We start from the raw sequence: 20344 nt of genomic DNA on the forward strand, positions 1-20344 counted from the left end.
CTGCCCGCCAAAGGTCTGTTTAGTGGAGACGGCGCCCAACTTGGACTTAATTCTGTTGTACTCCTAACAGAAGCTGCTGTCACACAACTCTGGGCACGGACTTAACCCCACAGAGGGAACAGAAAATACAACTAGTACATGAAATACGTACTGGATCATCAGTGATCCCAGTTTCTAACAGACGGAACCTCCATGCTTAGCCTTGACCACCCGCTGTGCATCCAGCCAACCCAACAGCCGCAACCGTGAAAGCACCAGCAGAGCGGAACAGCCCCATCTTCGGCCTGCCCTCGCGCCAGCAGAAATAGCCATCCATCACTCCCACGTAAAGGCCCATGACCGCAAGCACGGTGTCAACAGCAGCGAGATTTCCCTGGCCGTACAGAGCGAATATTATCATCCCTATGGTGCTGATACGGGACGATGCAATGAACATTGTCGTCTGCGCGGGTACTGATTGCGCAATGGGTCCTGGGAGGCCAAATGCGAGGATTGCTCTCTCCGCGTTAAAAAGAGGCCAGAACCCACCGAAGGTCTCGGAACTGGCTATAAGAAGGCCGGGAAGGTGGCGCAGTTCAAGATTGTTGAACGCCATCCTGCCTTATTCTGGTCTTGGTGCTTGCGTAGGTGTTCTTGGAGTCAACATTCATGGCGGTTGAGACCTAGAGCATGGTGGTCCTCTGTGGTTCGGGGTCAGCGCGTGCTGGACCTATTAATCTACACTGCAGACATAGCCACCTCGCCTGCAGCTGTGCGGCTCGTGCTTCAGTTCTGGCCCAACTGCAGGCACGCCCCAAATGCAAGATGCCAACCAGCCCCCATCTCGACCCGAAATGTTGCTCGGTATCTCATTGGTTGGTGGACGATCAGCTGATACGTTACAAGTAATTAACCCAAGGAGCATCTCGCTGAAGATCCACGTGAATGTTTAACTTCCATTGCACGGAAGAGCCTTTACTGCGTTGTCTTCCCCACTACGAATAGGAAGTTATTAATTACAAGTGATTCTAGTTTACCACAGGTTCCATTTGATGCAAGGTAGTTGCTGGATTGACTTCAGTGCGCATTTGGGTCTGGAAGCGTCTGGTATTATCAATCAAGCCCTAAATTATGTGCCAACAAAAGTGGGAGAACCCATTATGTATTACTTCTATTCCTACGGTAAATACTGTGTGCAAGGTGCCTTTTCAGCTTTAGTACAATAGCAAGACATACCATATCCTCTACATAGATGTGTGGCTTGAAGTAACACGAATAACATTAATTATGGGTTGCGCAGCCTCATCAATTCACAAACTCCACACACCTGCACAATAGGCATCGAATTGTTTGTACTCTATTTCTCTTGTCATCGAGGCGTTTATGCTAGAGATTGACAACATTGCCTTGCCTTACAGCTCCTTCCTATAATTGGGATCTGTACTTGCTAAAACGTCATCCACCTTTTGCAAATCTTGCTCCCTGTCCTCCTAGTAGGGCCTGTGATTACTCGGCAGTACTACTAAGTCAGTTCACCTTGCTCAGTCTGCCCCTATCTTCAGCCCATGTATTCAACCCAAATAAAATACTTCACTTCCCATTTACTTTCATGATCTCTCCGTTCGATGCCATTTATTGTGTATTGGATTTTACAATCTCCCCGTACCTGGCACCACGCAATGCTTCCTCCGTATCCAATGCTATCATAATATTTCCCTCATCTGCTAGGTCCGAGATGATGCCATGATCTTCTGCAAATCCTTGCTCTCCTGCATGAGACACATTTCGCTCAGAATTTCGTCACTGCCTCCGCCGATTACAAGAACGCGCATATCTCTGCTAATTCGCTCGATACGGCCCCCTGGCCCTCCACGTGTGTATCCCAGCGCGCCCATGATCTGCTGGCTCTCTCTAACTGCGAGCTCGAGTGCTCTCGCGGCATTGACCTTGGTCAGTGCACACAAGCCGCCGGTGGGTGTGGTAGCGTCGTCCCCGCCCTGCAAGCGAGCTCTGTTCCAAAGCTGGACTATTGACTCGATGAGTGCATACGTGCTCGTGACCTGCATGCCAATATTTGCGAATTTGAGCCGGACAAGTTGGCGCTCGATCAGCGGCTTTCCGAATGTGTGGCGGGTGGTTGCGTGCTGGTATGCGTCCTCGACGCATATTCGAGCCAGGCGAAGGCAGTTGGTTGCGATCCAAAGACGCTCGTGATTGAAAGCTAGACATGTAAGACAAAATGGACCTCGAGTTTCGTGTGTATCGTCAAATTAAGATTGAGACATCGCCTTCGGAAAGAGTGACACTCACATGTCATGATGAGTCTGAACCCACGATTCACCTCGCCGACAATGTTCCCGACAGGTACCTCTACGTTGTCAAACTTGAGGCTGGCACAACCTTCGAAGCTGTTAGCCAACACCCACCAAATCCTTAACCGTGGTCACGATCTTTGTGAACATAAGTGGATGTGGTCGGAATGTCAGCCTTACCGCTCAATTCGACGCCAGAATTGCGAATCTCGCTCCGAGTCACACCCTTCGAGTCGAGAGGAATCACCAAGACTGAAACGCCATCCTTCCCGGGACCACCAGTTCGGACCACAGCTGTGCAGTAGTTGGCGGTCATGCCATTGGTGACCCACTGTTTTGTGCCGTTGACCACGAAGACATCTCCCTTTTGCTCGGCTGTGGTCACAATGCCCGCAACATCAGATCCAGCTAACAGTAGATTCATCAGTTGACCAGATCCAAAGTGTGAAGTAAAAGCGCGACTAATGGACTAGAGAAATTCAACGAGACAGAATCGGCCAAAGGTCATTAATAGAACAACAAAAGACGGTGCTAAAAATTACATTCTCACTCACCTTGTGGCTCGGTGCAACCCAAGCAAAACCTCGCCTCGCCTCGGACGACAGGTGGCAGCCACGCAGACTTCTGTTCTTCGGTTCCGAACTTGATAATCAGGGGACAGCCGATTGAGTTGCCACATCCCAAAGCCCAAATGGTTCCAAGCGATCCACAGCGTGCCATCTCGTCCATGGCGACGAGATCATGGAAGCTGTCCCACTCGCCCGGAGGGACATCGCCTGGCAAAATTGTTTCCTTTGGAAGGTGTTTGCCTAGAGCAGAGGGGTCAAGTGAGACAGCCGTGTATCCTAGATCGGAATGGCGTTTGAGGACCTGTGTAGATCGAATTAGTGGAATCCGGAGCAGCTCCTACCGACGTTGGGAAGATATGTCTGGCCCAGGGACCGACGTTTGAATCTCACATTTGGCGGAACAGCGCCTTTGTCCTCCCACTCAGATACAAATGGAACCAGCTGGGTGTCGACATATCGGCGGATAGCCTCGCGGAGCCGTCTGTGACTATCAGTGTAGTTTGGGCTGTCTGGCCGGGAATACCACAGCGGCTCCGCAAATGGCGTGCTGGACCCAAAAGCCCCGAAGCTGTCCATGACTGAAGGCTAACACCGTGACCAGACAGGATAGACAAGCTGGCTTGGGGGAGGGCCAGGTTGAAACACACAGAGGATCATGAGCTGCAAGTATGCCCAATGTTCTATGAACTAAAACTGCTGTGCGGTTACGGCTACAACGCCAGCCTAAGTGAAAGTTTGCCGCCGCATCAACAGGGGATGGAGTCATGGAGGCGTGGGAAGTTCAGGGATAAGGGACCTCGTTTATGTACCTAGTAAAGCTTAAAAGGCCCTGATCACGGATTCTGAACGCCGCAGCGTTCTGAAGTATGAAGTGACTTCCACGCTAAGGCGCTGCTAAAGCACTAGCGAGAAGTTACTTATAGGGGAGGACCCATTTTGAAGCCTTGAAAAGTTAAAACGCTAGATAGTGTTATGTAAAACGCTGCTAATTAGGCGTTTTAAATTGCGACGTTTTCATAGATTTTGGTGTTTTGAAGAGATTGAGTATAGCGGCGTAGTATAGTTTAGAACACTGCGGCGTTTTGGAAACCGTGATGTGGGCCTTGGTAATGCTCCGAGTGGGACCTACATGCAGTGTAACTCAATTTGCGACATGTGATAGCAAGGTCTAGATCTGGAATAGGAATTGGGCCGTAACGAGTTCAGCTGAGACGCCTGAATTATGATGTCGGTGTCAAAGGGATCGCGATCACCAAGGGCCAGGCACAACGCTGAAGCAAAAGGCGTGCTCGAACAGCTTAGGAGTAGATGCAGAGCCAGGGAGCCAGGCAAGAAGCGATGGGCAGAGAAATTTAGGTACTTACAAGAAAGACAAGCTAATCAGTTGGAACGGCTATAGAGGAAGAGGCCCAAAAGTTAAGCTTTTCATTATCTTACTCGGCAGATATCCGGTTCAAGCTAGGGACTAATAACGGACATGATTGCAAAGGCTGTCAAGGTCATCCAACCAGCGTTCCTTCATGGAGAGTTGGCTTATTGACGTTCCCTAAATCGAATCAGGGGACCGTATTTGACCGCGGCAACATGTTCCCAAAGCTGATACTCGTCCTTGTTCCGCCTTCCATACACTGCACCATCTCGTCCGCCACAGCCGACCTCGCCGTCCGGCCCTTCAGCTAGTTTCAGGTCGAAGCGGCATAACAAAGTCGCCAGAGTCAACATTGCCTCCGCAACCGCCAGCGGTTTAGCAACGCAGCTCCTAGGCCCTAGAAGGAATGGGGAGAAGGCACTCTGAGCTCGCTCAGAGGCTGAGGCATCATTACTCTCGGTCCACCGCTCCGGCCGAAAGACAGAGGATTGGTCGAAATAGGCTGGATGGCGCTGGATGGCATAAAGAGACGTGCCCACGTCGCAGCCAGCCGGTACCGGGCGCCCGTCAACGATGGCATCGGCGACGACGCCTCGCCACTGCGCGCTGGCGGCTGGCGGTGACAGCCGCAGGCTTTCGTCCAGACATGCGCGGAGGTATGTGCATGAGTTGAGTGCAGCGCCTAGACGGACGTTGGATTCGGAATGTGAGAACTGCTCTCTGACTTCACGAACTGCCTTCTCGTAGGTTTCGGGATTCCTCATCATGTAGAACAAGGTTGCTGAGATGGCTGTCGAGGTGGTTTCGGAGCCTGCCATCAACAAGGTGGTGCACTCGCCTCCCAACTCGGACACGCTCGGCTGGCTTCCCTCATCACCCCCTGCGCCCTTGGGATCAAGCAGGATAGAGAAGATGTCGTTCTGTTTCGCTGCCGAGGACTGCATCCGAGCCTTCAGCAGACCGCTGATGAAAGGGATGAATCTGTTACGAGAGCTGATTGAGCCCTTGAACAACCACCGGTCGAATCGACGAGTCGTCAGCTCCCGAGCCTGAAATAAAACCCCAGTACGAATGTTGCAGTCTTCTATGCACTTCGTGACGAATCTGTAGTCCGGCGACTCGACCAGATCCACGTTCTTTCCGAAGATTATGCCCAGTATGACATCTATGGCAAGATAACTTGCCCACTTGGACATATCGTGCACAGGCGACCATTCGTTGACCGTCTTCGATGCCGTGAGCCCTTTCGGCGCCATTTGGTCCGCCAGAGCTTTGACTCGCTCCAGAATCCTTTCCTCAAAGCCCTGGATTGCTGTCGCAGAGAATCCCTGGCTGAGAGTTCGTCGCTTTTGCGCGTGAAGCCTCCGGTCCGTCGCTGTGAACGTGCTCGGGGCCCGATGGACCATGATATGGTACGCCGTTGACTTCTGGAAGCTCTTACTATGCCCGTAGATCTCTAGTGTTTTTCGAGAGAGTCAACGGGTGTTCCTTTCTATCTCTTGCGAAGGATATCAATCAACTGACATACCTTTCATCCCACTCGGGGTGTTGACCAGCAGGCGGTTTGGAGCATAGCGAACAAAGTCTCCTGCGAAGAGTTGTCAGATCAAGACTCCCCCTGGCATAGAACCATGCCGCTAATTCAAATCCTCGACCGTACCATATTTCTGGTGACATCTCCACATGTCAATGTGGATGTCGCCAGTCCATGCATAGTAGGCACTGTAAAGATTGCTGAGCTTTGCCAGCACTGGTCCAGGGTATTTTGATAGAGGGTGAAACCATATTCGATATGCACAAACGCCCAGCACCTGATCGAGAGATGGTTGCGTCAGTATAGATGAGTCCCGGGTGGCAAAAGCATGCCGGCAGCACGGATGCCAGTAGTATACGCCCCAGCTCATAACAAGTTGAGACTCACATATAAAAGCCCGGCGATTCCTAATGAGGAAATTGTCCGAACAACATAATCTGCAATCATCGTCCTAGAATTTCTCTCAGGTGCTTCGTGGGAGACTTCGAAAACAGGACCGACGAAGTATGTGCTAGGATGAAGGGTTGAAAAAAAAAATACCGGAATCCGATTTCCAGAGCAAGGCGACTCTGGAGTTGATCACAGATAACTAAGGTGAGGCAAGCGAGGGCATTTATTGATTAGTTGATTGGTGGAGGCGTGAGTCAAGGCGGCATGCATGAGCTGAAGGAGGCTGACAGGGGATGAAGCCTACTACTGTTAGGCCCTTCAAAACTTGGCGGCAAATGATTTTCGCCCCTGCAGTCGTCGACTCGTAGCAAGATAACCAGGTAAATCCTACATCCGCGGATAGCCTGAAAGTTTAAATAGCGGTATTTGTCAAATACATGACTAGATACTGCCTCGTAGATTGACCCGATTTGCCGGCGTATCAGCTTCCTGCTGAAGCGGTGACGTTGTGCCGTTCGTCCTTTTATTCGACATAGCTCCTGAATCACTCCGCAAGATTCAGCATCCGACTCTATAGCAGCTCGTTGAAGACCTATTATGAACTTTGGAGAACGCTATGTCGGTTCTTCGTAGCCTGAACTGGGCTGCCCAAAGCCTGGGATCAACTGATTACTATCCTCGTTTCGAACACTTTGGACGAGTCTTTTCTCTACTTCCCGCCGGCTCGACAGCTACTCACCATGATGTGGGCAAGCCTAAAGTGGAACCTAAGACTGCGACAGAGCACGCATCCTGGGCGGAAATTGAACATGGCGACGGCTACGACGTCACCAGACAGTGCCGAACTATCAAAATAACTCTGGACAGGCCTGGCCAGGGAAACGCACTCACCCTTCAACTCACTAAAGACCTCACATCTGTCTTTTCAAGATACGCTAGCGACAATACAGTCCACCGTATCGTCCTCACAGCACGAGGCCGGTATTTCTGCACCGGAATGCACCTCCAAGAGGACCTGTTCACGTCACCCGCACAACGAGGCAGCGCACTCCAAGACCTCTTCAACACTATCGACACGTGTCCGAAGACGACGATAGCGGCCATCAACGGGCCAGCCTTCGGCGGAGGTGTGGGCCTGGCCATGGTCTGCGACATCCGTCTGGCGGTGGAAAGCGCCTACTTCTGCCTGAGCGAGGCGAAGCTAGGACTGTGCCCTGCGATTGTGTCTCGGTATCTCGTGCGGGAATGGGGGGTCAGCCTGGTCAGGATGGCCATGCTGACGGCCAAGAAGATCCAGCCAAGGGTGCTGTCGAATATCGGTGCCGTGCATGCACTCGCAAAGGATCAGGTGGATTTGGACAACGCCCTCGACAGGATGTTGTCGGATTTGATGCTCGTCGCTCCTCAGGCATCCGCAAACATCAAGAGGCTGCTCGCCGAGGTTGTTGTTGATGCTGACCACAACGCGATGGACGCGCTGGCTCTGGATGTTTTCCAAGATATGTTTTCTGAGAGTTCGGAGGCGAGATACGGTATTGGACAATTTCGGGAGGGTAATAGAAATGTAAATTGGGACAATCCCACTGTAAATTACGTCGGCCACTTAGAGAAATGACACTCGCATATATGTCTCGCGACAATCCAAGTGCATTCCAGCTGTGTAGGACCTTTTGTCCGCATGATTCAGCATGTCCTAATAGCGCAGAATCCTCCATCGTCTGGTCTGTACTTCTCACCTCCTCACCTTTTCCGGACAAAGACGAGACAAGGATCCATCACCACGACGGCTGGCCTCAGAAAGGACAATCAGCTCTTAAGGACTGGGCCCACATTTTAGATTGGGGAAAGAAGCGGCTTAGTTTCTCACCACTTACTATATGCCTTAATATATTGTATTCAACCATGCAAGTATGGATTGTCCCACTAACATGTGAACTTAAGGAAGGGACCGAGGAATAAGCTCCTTGCTGGTCATGCGCGTAACTTGGCCCTTTTACTCGAATCAGGCGACTTGGCCAGGTTCTCCACCCCTTCGGCCTGGCTGTGGTCATATGCGGTGCAAACAGCGGACAAGGGCATGGCGCAGGGCTGGGGATAGGTTGAGGGCAGCACAGGGTGCTGGAAGACCATGCTGGGCATTTGGTCATGGTGGTGTTGCGCCGTTTTTGAAAGGCATGGTCCAATGTTGCATGACAAGGGGGAGATAGGGATACATGTGATGCCTATAGGATTCTTCGTTGCCCTTGATCGTGGCGTTCATGTAGGACGACCAGAGCCTTGTCGTAACATCAATTTTTCTCCATAAGCGTTACTCAGCTCAACGCATTGCGGTCCCAAAGTCTGGGGCCCGAATCTGGTGCTCATTGGTCCAGTGTATGGAAGATTACAGCTGAGCCCCAAGCGCTCTGGTGCTAGCTTAATATGGCTTGAGGCTGCCTACGTGCTGACAGAACCCAAGTAATGTTGCACTATACAAGAATTTCGGTCCGCTACTTATAAAGCTGATCATATATATATTTACACAACTAGCCACAAAGTCCGAAATGGCCAGCGGGCGCGATGAGTGGGTCTCGATGAAGGCCTACATGAAGAGAGAGGGCAAAAAGAAGTTCAAGATAGCACGAGACTCATGGCTTGAAAGCTCATCGACCTCGATCGAGAAGATTACTTCCAGCAAGAATACTGAAAATGCAGCGTCAACAGTAGAGCCGACTCAGGGGCAGGGATTTATCTCGCATGCAAATGCCCACTTTCAATACGATTCTCTTCCCGGAGAGGGTTTCATCAGGCTGCTCGCCATTCTGCCAGATTCTGGTGACGAGGCGATTCAGCTCCAACTGTCCACCGTCGTGATGGACGACTCTCTTGGGAGTTACGAGTCTTTGAGCTATGTCTGGTTCGTCTGGTTCCCGCCCCCCCCCCCTCTCCCCCGGGTGACTGCGAATCCATCCTCACAGCCCGAGTAAGGAGGATCACGGGCTCAGGATACGCATCTGTTTTTTTCTCAACTCAGGTACCTCTGTCGACGATGGTATCATTCCCTATCTGTCCATCAAGTCTCTGTAGCTCCAGTTAGGCCTCCAGCGAGACTCAGTACCAAATCAATCAGACTTCGGGGCTGAAGGTGTTCTCAAACTGCTAGAAAAGTGCAGACAGATGAAGGCCAAGGATCCCAGGGACAAGATATACGCCATATTCGGCATCATCAAAGCTGTCCAAAAGACAAGACCCGCCTCGGATCCTGTGCACAGCATCTCGATCGACCCGGACTATACCAACCCAGTGGTCTACGTCTACAGAATGCTTACACAACAGCTTGTAGAGACATTAGAGAGCCTGGACGTCCTGGGCGTTTGTCCACGGTCCACGCGGAGGGGCCTTCCGTCGTGAATAACCGACTGGAGCGTCTCTAGCTCTTTCGCCGTGCCCCTAACACGAGATTCCTTGAACCGACCGCGACGCACACACGCGACACGGGGCACTATTGCAAAAGTCAGGTTCCCGCCGGATGCTGTGACTTTAGTCCTGCGCGGGCATGAGGTTACAAAAATCAAGGCCGTATCAGAGGTGCTCGGCCGGGTCCACCTCACCCTGGGATCGAGAAAATCGAACAACTCCAGCCGTCCTGACACAGAAAACTTTCGTACGCTGGTGAAGGAGACGCTCAAGGAGGCCCATAGTGATCTACACGCCGTGGCGGCTTACTTTCACACGCTGCTTGCGTGGGAACGGTTCGCCGCCGGGGCGTCACCGCAGAACCACGGGGGAGGAGACGCGGAATCAGTTTTTTGGAAGACTCCGTGCGCGGGAACGGTAAGCAGATTCTCTACTCTATTGAAGCCTGTCTGAAATTCACATTCCAAATTTGTGTAATCTGTCATTGCATGAGCCACAGCCCTAATTTCAGCCACACTGCGATACTTCATGGCACAAACAAACAAAAAGACAGAAGTTGGCTTTCCCATTTGTGTTCTTTCGTATATATAACCTCATACTCGGCAATTGACCGTTAACACAGTCTACTAGAGCACAACCCAAGTGACCCTGGTAAGACAGAAGCAATGTATCGCGAGTGGCTGAAGGTGTTTGAAAACCTCCGCAATAACGAGAAAAGATTCGGGTCTTTCTCCTCAAAAATCAACCCTGTGACATACACAATGCAGTCCAGAGCTTGGAGCGTTGGATATTCAGAGTTCACGCCGTATTTGGAGTGCGCGATCGAGAGGCGGTTCGGATGGTCCGAGGACGACTGGGTGTGTCTGCTCCCTGATGGGAATCAAAAAAAAATGACAGAATAGTTCTCGCCGAGGGTGGCAAGGTGCCTCTTGTTTTGAAACCTAATGGTGATGTGTGGAAAAAGCAAATGCTTAATCCATCAGCGGATTAAGCCTTATATATCCTTCAACATGATGAGTATTACATGTCATCGGAGAAGCATACGTCCATGGGATTATGGGCGGAGAGGCTTTCAATCCCGAGCTATCTCAGGATATAAAAGTCTGCTGAGAGATGGCAGTGCTTGGTCTCACGGGATGTAATATACGATCGTGTGACTACTGAAATGGCCGAGGCCAAGTAAGTTCACAACATTAATTTAGTCAATCCGAATTTCAGTCATAACATTGAATGGCAAACTATTCTATCTTACCCTGCATTATTTGACTTCTTTATCTCCTATGGTGATGATTTATCCCATCAAATCCAGGGAACGACCTTTCAGTACAGATAGATGATCATACTGTTTGACCAGGTTGAGTAGGTATCTCCAAAAATGGCCCATCTTATCGCTTTCCCAAGGAAACAGTCAGCATTGCCATCTCCACTAGTTCTTTCTATTCATCTTGTCACTTTGCTAAAGGACCATTCGCCTCACACCTTCCCACCAACCTCTACTTGTCAATCTGTGTTTCTGTGGATTTCGACTTGGCTAGCACAGCAGGGTCCCATCTTGCAATACTCGAAAAAGCAAGTCAACTCAGATGCTGCCAATTCTTATGGCCTAATCTTAGGGTTTCAACAATTTGAATCGCTAGTGCAATGTTAACACACCGATTACATAACTAAAGCATACACAAACTGTAGCTCTCACCCAATGGTCTTGAATACATAGGGCCAGGTAGAACCAAGATCTCTACAAAATTAATCAGACACAGAACAGACCTGCCCGATGTTTTCAGCGAGATACCACAGCCTACTAGAAAAGCCGAATAGACCATTCTGCACCCAATGTTGATTTTCAGAGCGGGTGCTTATTCCCCAAGATGTGATGAGCTTGAAAATAAGGCGAAATATATGTTGAGTTTTTGTTCCAAGCAACAACTGAGTACCACTATCTTTCACCGAACTATGGCTAGTTGTAGCACGATCGATACTAGCCTGACGTCCGGGCACCCACGGAGTAGCAACATTCCAAGAAGAATAGCGAAAATAGCAATTTTGGAATTGTTTTCTCTAAACCTTTTGATTAGTGCTCTTTAGTGCCAGAAATTGTTGAAATCCCACTGATCATGGCCTTGTTTCTTTTGAGTAGTGCTCCTTAGTGCCAGAGTCAGTCGAAATCCCACTGATCGTGGCCTTATTAAATCTATAAAAGAATTGTTTTACCACCTGTCTTACGCCTTTCTGATTTTCACCTTCTCAACTCACAACTCAACTCTACACTCTCAACCAGTCAACTGAACTCCGAACAATATCTCAGTCGAAACCACATTTGGTATCGACATCTATCACCAACAACAACAATTCTCCCACCATTCACTCATCACTGACCTTCCTGGCTGCAAAGGCATTAGTGCTCACTTGCTTGGAGTATACCAACCTTCCAACATGCGGCACTTGCCTACCATAGCAGCCGTGCTTGTTGGTCTGTCCACAGTTGCACCAGGTACTCAGGCTGCACTAGTTCCAAGACGGAATGCTCGATTCGGGGTGATTGACTATGACATTGAAGTCCACGGTACACCTCACGGAGGTATTCTCAACTCCCCTGATGGAGAGCACGAGTACGAAGTCGACATCTACGGGGAAATAATTCTGCCGCACTCGGACTATGAACAGAGCTACGGGCAGCCATACATCCCGGGGGTTACATTGGCACCATCAGCGTCCACTGAGGTCGACCGCCCTGGCTCGCCAACAACACCGACAGCCAGTTCTTACCACTATCCACCCCCTTCGCCTCAAGATGTCTCCACGCCATCAGCCACTTCGGAGTTAACCAGCCCGAGCTCGCCAACGGCTTCGACATCCGCTATCTATTCTTTTCCCTCGGCAAGCTCTGTGCTTCCTTCTGGTGACGCGTCCTCTCAACCTGGTCCTAGCATTGTTCCTTCTGAGACTATCCCCACAACCACTCCTCAGACGACGCCCAAGCCCAATATTGAGACTGCTGCCGTACGGAGTTCGTCTTCGCGTCAAAACACTGAAGCGCCGCCACGTACCACCGGTACTCCGACAACCCTGGTCACGTCTACTATCACGAAAGCCTCACCCACCACCTCTACAGGGTCACAGCCCACGTCCCCAACCCCAGAGGAGCAACACCGGCGTGAGCGTGAGCGTGAGCATGAGCTTCAAAGACAGAAAGAGGAAGAAGACAAGAAGAAAGGTCTCGCCGCCGGTCTTCCACCCGCCGTTGGAGGCTTGTTGGAAAGCCTGCGCAGGCTTTTCAGACAGCCTGCAGTCAGACAACTTTTTAGGAACGTCAGAGGGGGGGCAAGAGGCTTGTGGCACAGCTTGAGGAACATCTTCCGACGGCCAAGAGGTCCACAACCACCGGAAGTCCCTGAGGTCCCGGACATCCCTCTTGAAGAGCTGCCGCCACTACCTCCCTCTCCTGAATTCCCACCTATTGATGAGCTGCCGCCACTGCCTCCCTCCCCTGAATTCCCTCCTATTGATGAGTTGCCGCCACTACCTCCCTCTCCTGAAATCCCGCCTCTTGATCCACTGGCGCCACCACCACCGCCGCCATCAGATAATGGATCACCCTCACCTCCTTCAGAGAACGGTCCGCCATCTCCACCATCAGATAATGGATCACCCTCACCACCCTCAGATAAAGGATCACCCTCGCCGCCATCAGATAATGGATCACCCTCGAAGCCGCCAGGGAATAAATCACCCTCACCTCCTTCAGATAATGGATCACCCTCGAAGCCGCCAGGGAACAGCCCCAACCCACCGGAGCCGCCTCAACAGCCACCAAAACCGCCTCAAAAACCGCCGACGCCGCCGAACAGCCCCAGCCCACCAGGATCACCTCAACCACGACCAGAGCCGCCTCCATCTCCACCATCGGAGAACCGCAACGATGATGAAGACGAAGACCAGAATGAAACTGAAAGCCCAAAGTCAGACAAGGGAAAAGGAAAAGACAAGGGAAAAGGCAAAGGAAAAGACAAAGGAAAAGACAAGGGAAAAGAAAAAGGAAAACACAGAGGAGAAGGAGAGGAGTTGCCCCCGTCGCCTGAGGAGCCTCCTGTTGATCCACATCTACCACCGTCGCCACCAGACAGCGGCACATCGTCGCCCGATCCAGAGAGCGGTCCGCCGTCACCACCATCAGAAAACCCACCATCCCCGCCGTCCTCAGAAGACTCTCCCCCGCCGCCAGCAAACAATGACCAGCCTTCGCCACCGTCTGGAGGTGTTCCGCCATCACCACCGAACGACAACTCAGAGGAACCTCCAGAGGACAGCAAAGATGATGAAGACGAAGACCAGAACGAAACTGAAGGCCCAAAATTAGATAAAGGAAAAGGGAAAGAACTGCCTCCAGATGAGCACCCAGAGGACAACGGACCACTACCACCACCAGCCCCGCCGGGAACACCCTCGCCGCCAGAGCCTCCAAAAGATAACGAGAATGATAAAGATGAGCACGAGGAGGAGTCTGAGCGCCCCAAACCGAAAAAATGTGTAAGATGGGCGGATTACGAACAAGATGCGGATTGGTTGAGCACTGTTCCCAGGAGGCCTCCATACCTACATGGGTCACAAAAGAAAAAGTGGAAAGCGATCCAGAAAGAGCTCCAGCACCTCGACTGCGTTGAAGACGTGGCGCAAGTTGCGTTTGACAGGATGAAGGGCAGGCACTCCGAGTCATACGACGACGAAACCGAGCGCAGGCTCGATGAGCTGCAGAGTGAGGGCGAGGGCTCGACAGCCTACAAGACATTTAAGTCCTACCAGGATACACCCGATTCGGCCGTCAACGAGGAGGGTGGATGGAAGCTCCAAGACCCAAAGCTCCGGGAGAAGCTCAGGGACGAGGCCGAGGAGGAGCTCGGGCTGCTCAACCACAAGTTACGCACCGGCGAGTGGGTCAGGGACACGCTTGAGGGCAAGAAATTCTCCATTATGGATGCGTATATGAGGATGGACGAGCTGAGGGACTTTATAAAACTGATTGACAGGATATCGGCGTATGACACGCTTCCCCCACAAGAGTCCAGCTGAAGTTGATGGGACGGCAGCATGATTTCTTTAGGTAAAACCGAGGCTCGGGCCTCGCTTTCCTATCGAGGGCGGCTGCGAATGGAGAGCGCCAAACATCAAGCGCCACAGTTGAGAGCTTTGTCAAGTTTTGATGACGCAGACTGGAGTCTCGAGCAAGACAAAGGAGCAATAAGTTGAATGGTGTGTGATTTCCTGTGGAACCGGAGAGTTTGATAGGAGGCAATCGGATCATTAGTTGAGAAGATTTAGGATTTCTGTGGATCACTGATAACTCAGTCATGGACACTCTTAGTTAGCGAAGAAAAAAAGAGAAATGAAAAAAAAAGGTTGAAAAAAAAACCGAGGAAGTCCATGATCAAGGGAATATGGAATGTCTTCTCCAAAGTGTCATTCCAGATGCTATGTAGTCACGAAGAAAGTCAAGCCACTTCTGCACAGCCACTTCATGGGTCACCCCAGCTCTCCTGACCCCTGGAGCTACCTCTCCAGCCACTATCAAGCGTCGGTTTGAGCTGCAGCTGCGTGGGCGGCGGCAGGCTAGAAACGCGCAGCTCCAGTTGCCTGAAGGGAACCCAGGCTGCTCTGCTTGGGGGAGCTCCAAACCACCCCCGTTCGTCATCCGTCACCCGAAGCTCTCCTACCGCCGACAACGTACCGCCCTCGCAAAAGCCCATTTATCTCAGCACCGTGCCTCTCTGCCCCTGGCAACAACCCTCGACACCAGATCACAATCGCGTAGAGTATCATCATGGTAAGCTCATGGCGCCGCAAACCAACCCCCTCCGCCACCCGCAGCAGGCAGGCTAACGGCGGCTTTCACGTTGTAGACGTCGATAGGAACAGGCTACGATCTCGCCAACTCCATCTTCTCCCCCGACGGCCGGAACTTCCAGGTCGAATACGCCGTCAAGGCAGTCGAGAACGCCGGCACATCAATCGGAATCCGTTGCAGAGATGGCGTTGTCCTGGCGGTTGAGAAGGTCGTCGCATCCAAGCTGCTGAAGCCCGGCGCAAACAAGCGGATCGCGACCGTCGACAGGCATCTTGGTGTTGTACGCTCATCCCCGCCCTCTCGCCCCTGGAGGCTATGAGGAGACCTCCTGACTCGAAGGAAATCTGCATCTAACACGGCTTCGCCGCTTAAACAGGTCTACTCTGGCATGGTCCCCGACGGCAGACACTTCATCGACCGCGCACGCGACGAGGCCCGCTCGTGGCGGGACAACTTCAAGGCCCCCATCGCCACCTCCGACCTCGCGTCCCGCATGGGCGGCTACCTGCAAGCCTACACCCTGTACCAGTCCGTGCGGCCCTTCGGCATCACCGCCATCGTCGGCGGCTACGACAGCGAGCTGGAGCTGCCCGTGGACGGCGAGGTGGGGTCGGGCCCCAAGGTCGGCGCGGGCGGCAAGGCCGAGGGCAAGAAGCACGGCGGGCCCTTCCTGTACATGATCGAGCCGTCCGGCCTGTACTGGGGCTACTACGGCGCCGCGACGGGCAAGGGCCGGCAGGCGGCCAAGGCGGAGCTGGAGAAGCTGGACCTGAGCGGCGAGGGCATCTCGCTGCAGGACGGCGTCAAGCACGCCGCGAGGATCATCCACCTCGCCCACGATGACAACAAGGACAAGGAGTACGAGCTGGAGATGACCTGGATCAGCAACCATGACGGCCCCACCAAGGGCCGCCACGAGGAGGTCCCCAAGGCGCTGCGGGAGGAGGCGGAGCGGTTAGCGAAGGAGGACAACGACGATGATGAGGATGACAAGAAGGACGGCGATAAGATGGAGGAGGACTAGATGCCGCCCGGGCTAGGCCGTCTGGCTGGGAAGAAACCCGTCCCTCCAGAGGACTACATAGACTGGTCGGAGCGCTGGGGACGGTCGGGATTCATGCCTCTCAGCCCCTTGGGAGAGACCAATGAGAAAGGCACTGGCCATCCGCGGCATGGGCAGCAAGCAGAGCAGGGCATTCTGCAGCAATGGAAATCTGCCGGTAGCTTGACGACCCAGGGCACTTGTACCATAAAAACTACAGCTTTGACGATCCAGGGGCTATAGATTATTGACGTGTTACGCATTCAAAACCTCGACAGTGACGCGTGCGTAGCATGTTTTTCCAAGCTGGTAATCGGGAAGCCTTTACCCTTTTTAATGTAGCTTGTTCTATCCAGTTCGCTGCAGTACGCTCAACCCACAATGATCACTCGTCGTCTTCCTCGTCTTCCTCGTCCTCATCCTCACCATCTGCATCTGTCGGGCCATTTGCCTTTTCCGGCACCGCGTCCATCCGCCTCGCTACAAGTGCAGGGTGCGCCTGAATCCACTGCGTCCAGTCCGCGATAATGGTGGAGAACTGGAATCCGCCGTACATGGCCCACTTCATGGCGAGCCCACCGTAAGCCTCCCATATTATCTGAAAGTAGCCCACGTTCTTGCTCAGGATGTCCCCAGCCACCAGGAGGCTCGCGTTGGACGCCGACTTGGCGAACGCGTGAGACTCGTCGTGGGACATCTCATCGTGGATGGCCTCGAGCAGTTGCGTCTGCTCCGTCAGGTACTCCTCCGAGCCGGCCTTGTCGCCGTCCTTGTCGCCGTCCTTGTCGCCGTCCTTGCCTCCTTGATTCTCGTTCTCCTCATCCTTGCTGCCGCTGGCCTTGGCCTTTCGCTGCGCCTTGGACATCTCGGCGATGATGTTGCCCGCCTTCCTTGCCAGGTCCTTCGTCTTGGTGGTGCGCATCATCTGCAGCAGCGGCAGGAGCAGTTTGTACACCAGCGGGTTGGCGGCCTCCTTCCTAGCGAAGATGCCCAGGAGGTCCAGCGTGCGGTGCTTGAAGTTGACTACTGTCTCCTTGGCATCCTTGTTCTCCTTCTTCTTGTTTCCGTTCTTGACGCGCGACTTGAACGCCGCGGAGAGCTGCTCGTCGAGGGCTATCATCTCCGAGTCGCTCATGTCCGAGTCGTCGTCGGATGACGCGGCGTCTTTGTCCTTGTCGAGCCGGTGGCTGTTGAGCAACTTTGCGAGGTCGTCATCCAGTGCCTTGAGCTTGGCCTCGTCTTCGTTAAGTTCCTCCTCCGCGTCTTCGTCGTCCTCCTCTTCTGATTCTCCGTCGTCGCCGTCTTCTTCTCCACTGCCCGACTCCCCGTCGGCGTCCTGCGTCTCCTCTGCGTCAACGAACTCAACATCCGAACCGAGCTCAGATACATCGTCCTCATCGTCAGGGCCAGCGCCTTCCTCTACGTCTTCCATGTCCGCGTCCGTGTCGAATAAAGCTCGTAGACCTTCTGCGTCCTCCTTGGCTGCCAGAGTGTCTGTCAAAAGGATGAGAGCTTCTTCGGTCATGAGACTTGTGAACGCCTCAAAGACACGGTCTGCAGTCTGCCGCATCAGAGACGAAGGGCGGGCGACCATGGCAAGCAGAATCTCCACAAGTAGCGTTGACACGTCGCCGTCCTCGCCGTTCTGCTTGCTAAGCAACTTCTCGTGGCATTGCCTCAGATCATGCAGGATGTCAACGGCATCGGGCTCCGCGTTGTACAGCTGCAGAATCGCAACGGCGTAGAGAAGGGCCAGGCCCTGGTAGGCGTTGCTCCTGTGGCCCTTGGCCTGCTTCGGGTTCGTCAACTGCTGCAGCTTCTCCAGGGCCTCGAGCAGCTCCGCCTGGAGCTCCTCATCCATGTCGACGCTGCTCGAGTCGATCAACATTATGGCATTGCAGAACTCAGCAAAGTCTTCGGGCCGCTTCACGAATTTGGCAAGCGCAGCGGTAAGCTTCTGACGCAGGATTGGCGTGGTCTTCTCGCTCAGTCCTGGAACAGTTTCGCCAGCTTTGGGATATGCGAGCCTCGCGAACTCTTGCAGAGCCGGTCCGCCCACCGATCCCTTGCTGGCATTCTTCGCATCAGCTTCTGTTGGGACGATGCTGGCCAGCCGGAACAGGTAATCCGCATAGACCAGGATATGGTTCTCGGCACCGTCACCCTCCGATTTCAGAACCAGCTGCCTCAACGCCTCGATAACCTCTGCGGCGTGTTGAGGTCTTGTGAGGTGCAATAATTTGTCGACGGTCTTGCTATTTGACCGCTGGTCGAAATTGTACGCGCCTTGCTTGCCGAGGAGAAACTGGATTATAACGGGAACTAGGTTACGGTCTGTGTCCGCGGCCTGCTCTATGGCCTTGAGGGCCTTGGTGGCTGCCCGATGGAGGTACCTGTCCTGCTTCGCCGCCTGGTTCATCAAGCAGGTCAGCAGGTTCTGGGAGAACAAATTTTGTGTTATGTGAGGGTGCGAAATGCCGGCCTCGAGAAACTTCTGGAAGATCATGAAACCGGTGAACTTCTGAGGCTCCGAGACGGTTTTGGAGAAAAAGCCCTGATCCACCACGCGGCTCCAGAACTGCTTGAACTGATCAGATGCACTCTTGGGATCTGTAGATGCCAGCTTGACGTAGTGGGCAAGAATAATATCCCAGACGAAATGCAACTGCGCTGTCCAGCTTGCCTGCTTTTGCTTCTGGGCTGGCTCGTCGCCATTGGTTTCCTGCTTGCTTTCCTGCTTGCCGCTGTCTTTCAAAACAGCTGGTAGCTCGCCGAGGTATTTGGAGGACAGGAAGTCTCGCCACGATTTCGATGGCAGCTTGATCTTCGGGAACTTCTCCGTAAAGACAACAGTGATTGCCACTGCGTCCGGTGTCTTGGCCCATCCAGCCTCGTCGAGCTTACGCAGAGTCTCCTCTGCGATCTGCTGATCCATCTGAGGAATTGTTTGGAGGATGATCCACGTGCATTGGGGCTTGAGCCAGACCTTCTTCTTGGCCAGCTTGATCAACAAGGCCAATATCGTGTTCCACCTCGTGACATCGTCGAAGAGTATTTTGGCCCGTACGAAGCATTCTATTCCAAATAGCTGACCAAAGTAGTGATCCTTCTCTTCCTGGCCGGCGATGTTTCCAACGGGTTTTGTCTTCTCTGTAAGTGTGTTCAGGACGAAGTCGAACGTCAGGCCTCGGTACTTGTCGCCGCAGAGGTCCTTCTCTCCCCATAGTTGTTGTAGTATCTCGGTCAGCACGACGCTGAAACCCAATCTTGACGCTTTCCTGCTGCTGGCGAGCCCTCTGAATAGCCGCTTTTCAAGATGTCTGTCGAGAGTAGACTCTGAGACGCCATCGTTGTCCAGCAGCTTGGATATGATCACATCGGCGGCCTGAAGGCGCTCATTGGGGTCCTCGCTGCCCAGTAACTCGTAGAGAGGGGCCTCGATGTTACGGTCTTGCTGCTCTGGGAACAGCGACTTGTCGGAAAGGAGCTGCTTCTTCGTGAGCGGCTTGGCGGGAGCAGGCTTGCCCTTTTTCTTCCCGCCCTCGAACTTCGCGGGCTTGGGAGCGGGCTCGACATCGACGTCTGCAGAGGTCTCGGTTTTGACTCGCTTTTGTGAAGGCTCGATGGCATTTGGGTTCTCTTTGCGGTGCTTGCGCTTATTTGGAGGCATCTTGTACGTGATTTTAGCGGATCGGCGTCAATTGATCGAATCTTTGCAGCCAACCGGTTTGAAGGGGAGCGGTTCCGGTCTGTTCAGCGCCGCTTCTCCAGATCAAAAAAAGTTGGGCAGCTTCATGCGATCCGCATGTGATTGGTTCAGATGTATTATGTAAGCGAGCGATAAGATGGATAAGATAACATCAGCGAGGATCCGAAGGGTCGTTCGGCGAGCTCCTCGAAGACTTGGCACTTCCAGT

At 52.9% G+C, this 20344-nt stretch overlaps 8 protein-coding genes across 8 annotated transcripts; 4 read left to right on the forward strand and 4 right to left on the reverse strand.

Moving 5' to 3' along the window:
• Positions 1–196: 196 nt before the first annotated feature.
• On the reverse strand, positions 197–595 carry INS49_007933 (uncharacterized protein; the record flags this gene model as incomplete). The annotated part of the gene is made up of 1 exon (XM_043168679.1): positions 197–595. The coding sequence occupies one exon, from the start codon at positions 593–595 to the stop codon at positions 197–199; it is 399 nt and encodes a 132-aa protein (XP_043026359.1).
• A 1108-nt stretch (positions 596–1703) lies between these two features.
• INS49_007934 (uncharacterized protein) lies at positions 1704–3436 on the reverse strand (the record flags this gene model as incomplete). Its single annotated transcript, XM_043168680.1, has 5 exons — positions 1704–2200; positions 2290–2379; positions 2472–2699; positions 2846–3161; positions 3251–3436. The coding sequence occupies 5 exons, from the start codon at positions 3434–3436 to the stop codon at positions 1704–1706; spliced, it is 1317 nt and encodes a 438-aa protein (XP_043026360.1).
• A 957-nt stretch (positions 3437–4393) lies between these two features.
• Positions 4394–6210, reverse strand: INS49_007935 (uncharacterized protein; the record flags this gene model as incomplete). The annotated part of the gene is made up of 4 exons (XM_043168681.1): positions 4394–5685; positions 5758–5817; positions 5890–6040; positions 6151–6210. 4 exons carry the CDS (start codon positions 6208–6210, stop codon positions 4394–4396), a joined length of 1563 nt encoding a protein of 520 aa, XP_043026361.1.
• Positions 6211–6769: 559 nt separating this feature from the next.
• Positions 6770–7768, forward strand: INS49_007936 (uncharacterized protein; the record flags this gene model as incomplete). The annotated part of the gene is made up of 1 exon (XM_043168682.1): positions 6770–7768. One exon carries the CDS (start codon positions 6770–6772, stop codon positions 7766–7768), a length of 999 nt encoding a protein of 332 aa, XP_043026362.1.
• Positions 7769–8696: 928 nt separating this feature from the next.
• Positions 8697–9543, forward strand: INS49_007937 (uncharacterized protein; the record flags this gene model as incomplete). Its single annotated transcript, XM_043168683.1, has 3 exons — positions 8697–9049; positions 9111–9215; positions 9306–9543. 3 exons carry the CDS (start codon positions 8697–8699, stop codon positions 9541–9543), a joined length of 696 nt encoding a protein of 231 aa, XP_043026363.1.
• Positions 9544–11979: 2436 nt separating this feature from the next.
• Positions 11980–14613, forward strand: INS49_007938 (uncharacterized protein; the record flags this gene model as incomplete). Its single annotated transcript, XM_043168684.1, has 3 exons — positions 11980–12037; positions 12659–12712; positions 13292–14613. The coding sequence occupies 3 exons, from the start codon at positions 11980–11982 to the stop codon at positions 14611–14613; spliced, it is 1434 nt and encodes a 477-aa protein (XP_043026364.1).
• Positions 14614–15361: 748 nt separating this feature from the next.
• On the forward strand, positions 15362–16409 carry INS49_007939 (uncharacterized protein; the record flags this gene model as incomplete). The annotated part of the gene is made up of 3 exons (XM_043168685.1): positions 15362–15364; positions 15441–15665; positions 15762–16409. The coding sequence occupies 3 exons, from the start codon at positions 15362–15364 to the stop codon at positions 16407–16409; spliced, it is 876 nt and encodes a 291-aa protein (XP_043026365.1).
• Positions 16410–16812: 403 nt separating this feature from the next.
• INS49_007940 (uncharacterized protein) lies at positions 16813–20097 on the reverse strand (the record flags this gene model as incomplete). The annotated part of the gene is made up of 1 exon (XM_043168686.1): positions 16813–20097. The coding sequence occupies one exon, from the start codon at positions 20095–20097 to the stop codon at positions 16813–16815; it is 3285 nt and encodes a 1094-aa protein (XP_043026366.1).
• Positions 20098–20344: the final 247 nt, after the last annotated feature.

Source organism: Diaporthe citri (assembly GCF_014595645.1).
Source record: "Diaporthe citri strain NFHF-8-4 chromosome Unknown scaffold_3, whole genome shotgun sequence".
Lineage (NCBI taxonomy): Eukaryota > Fungi > Ascomycota > Sordariomycetes > Diaporthales > Diaporthaceae > Diaporthe > Diaporthe citri.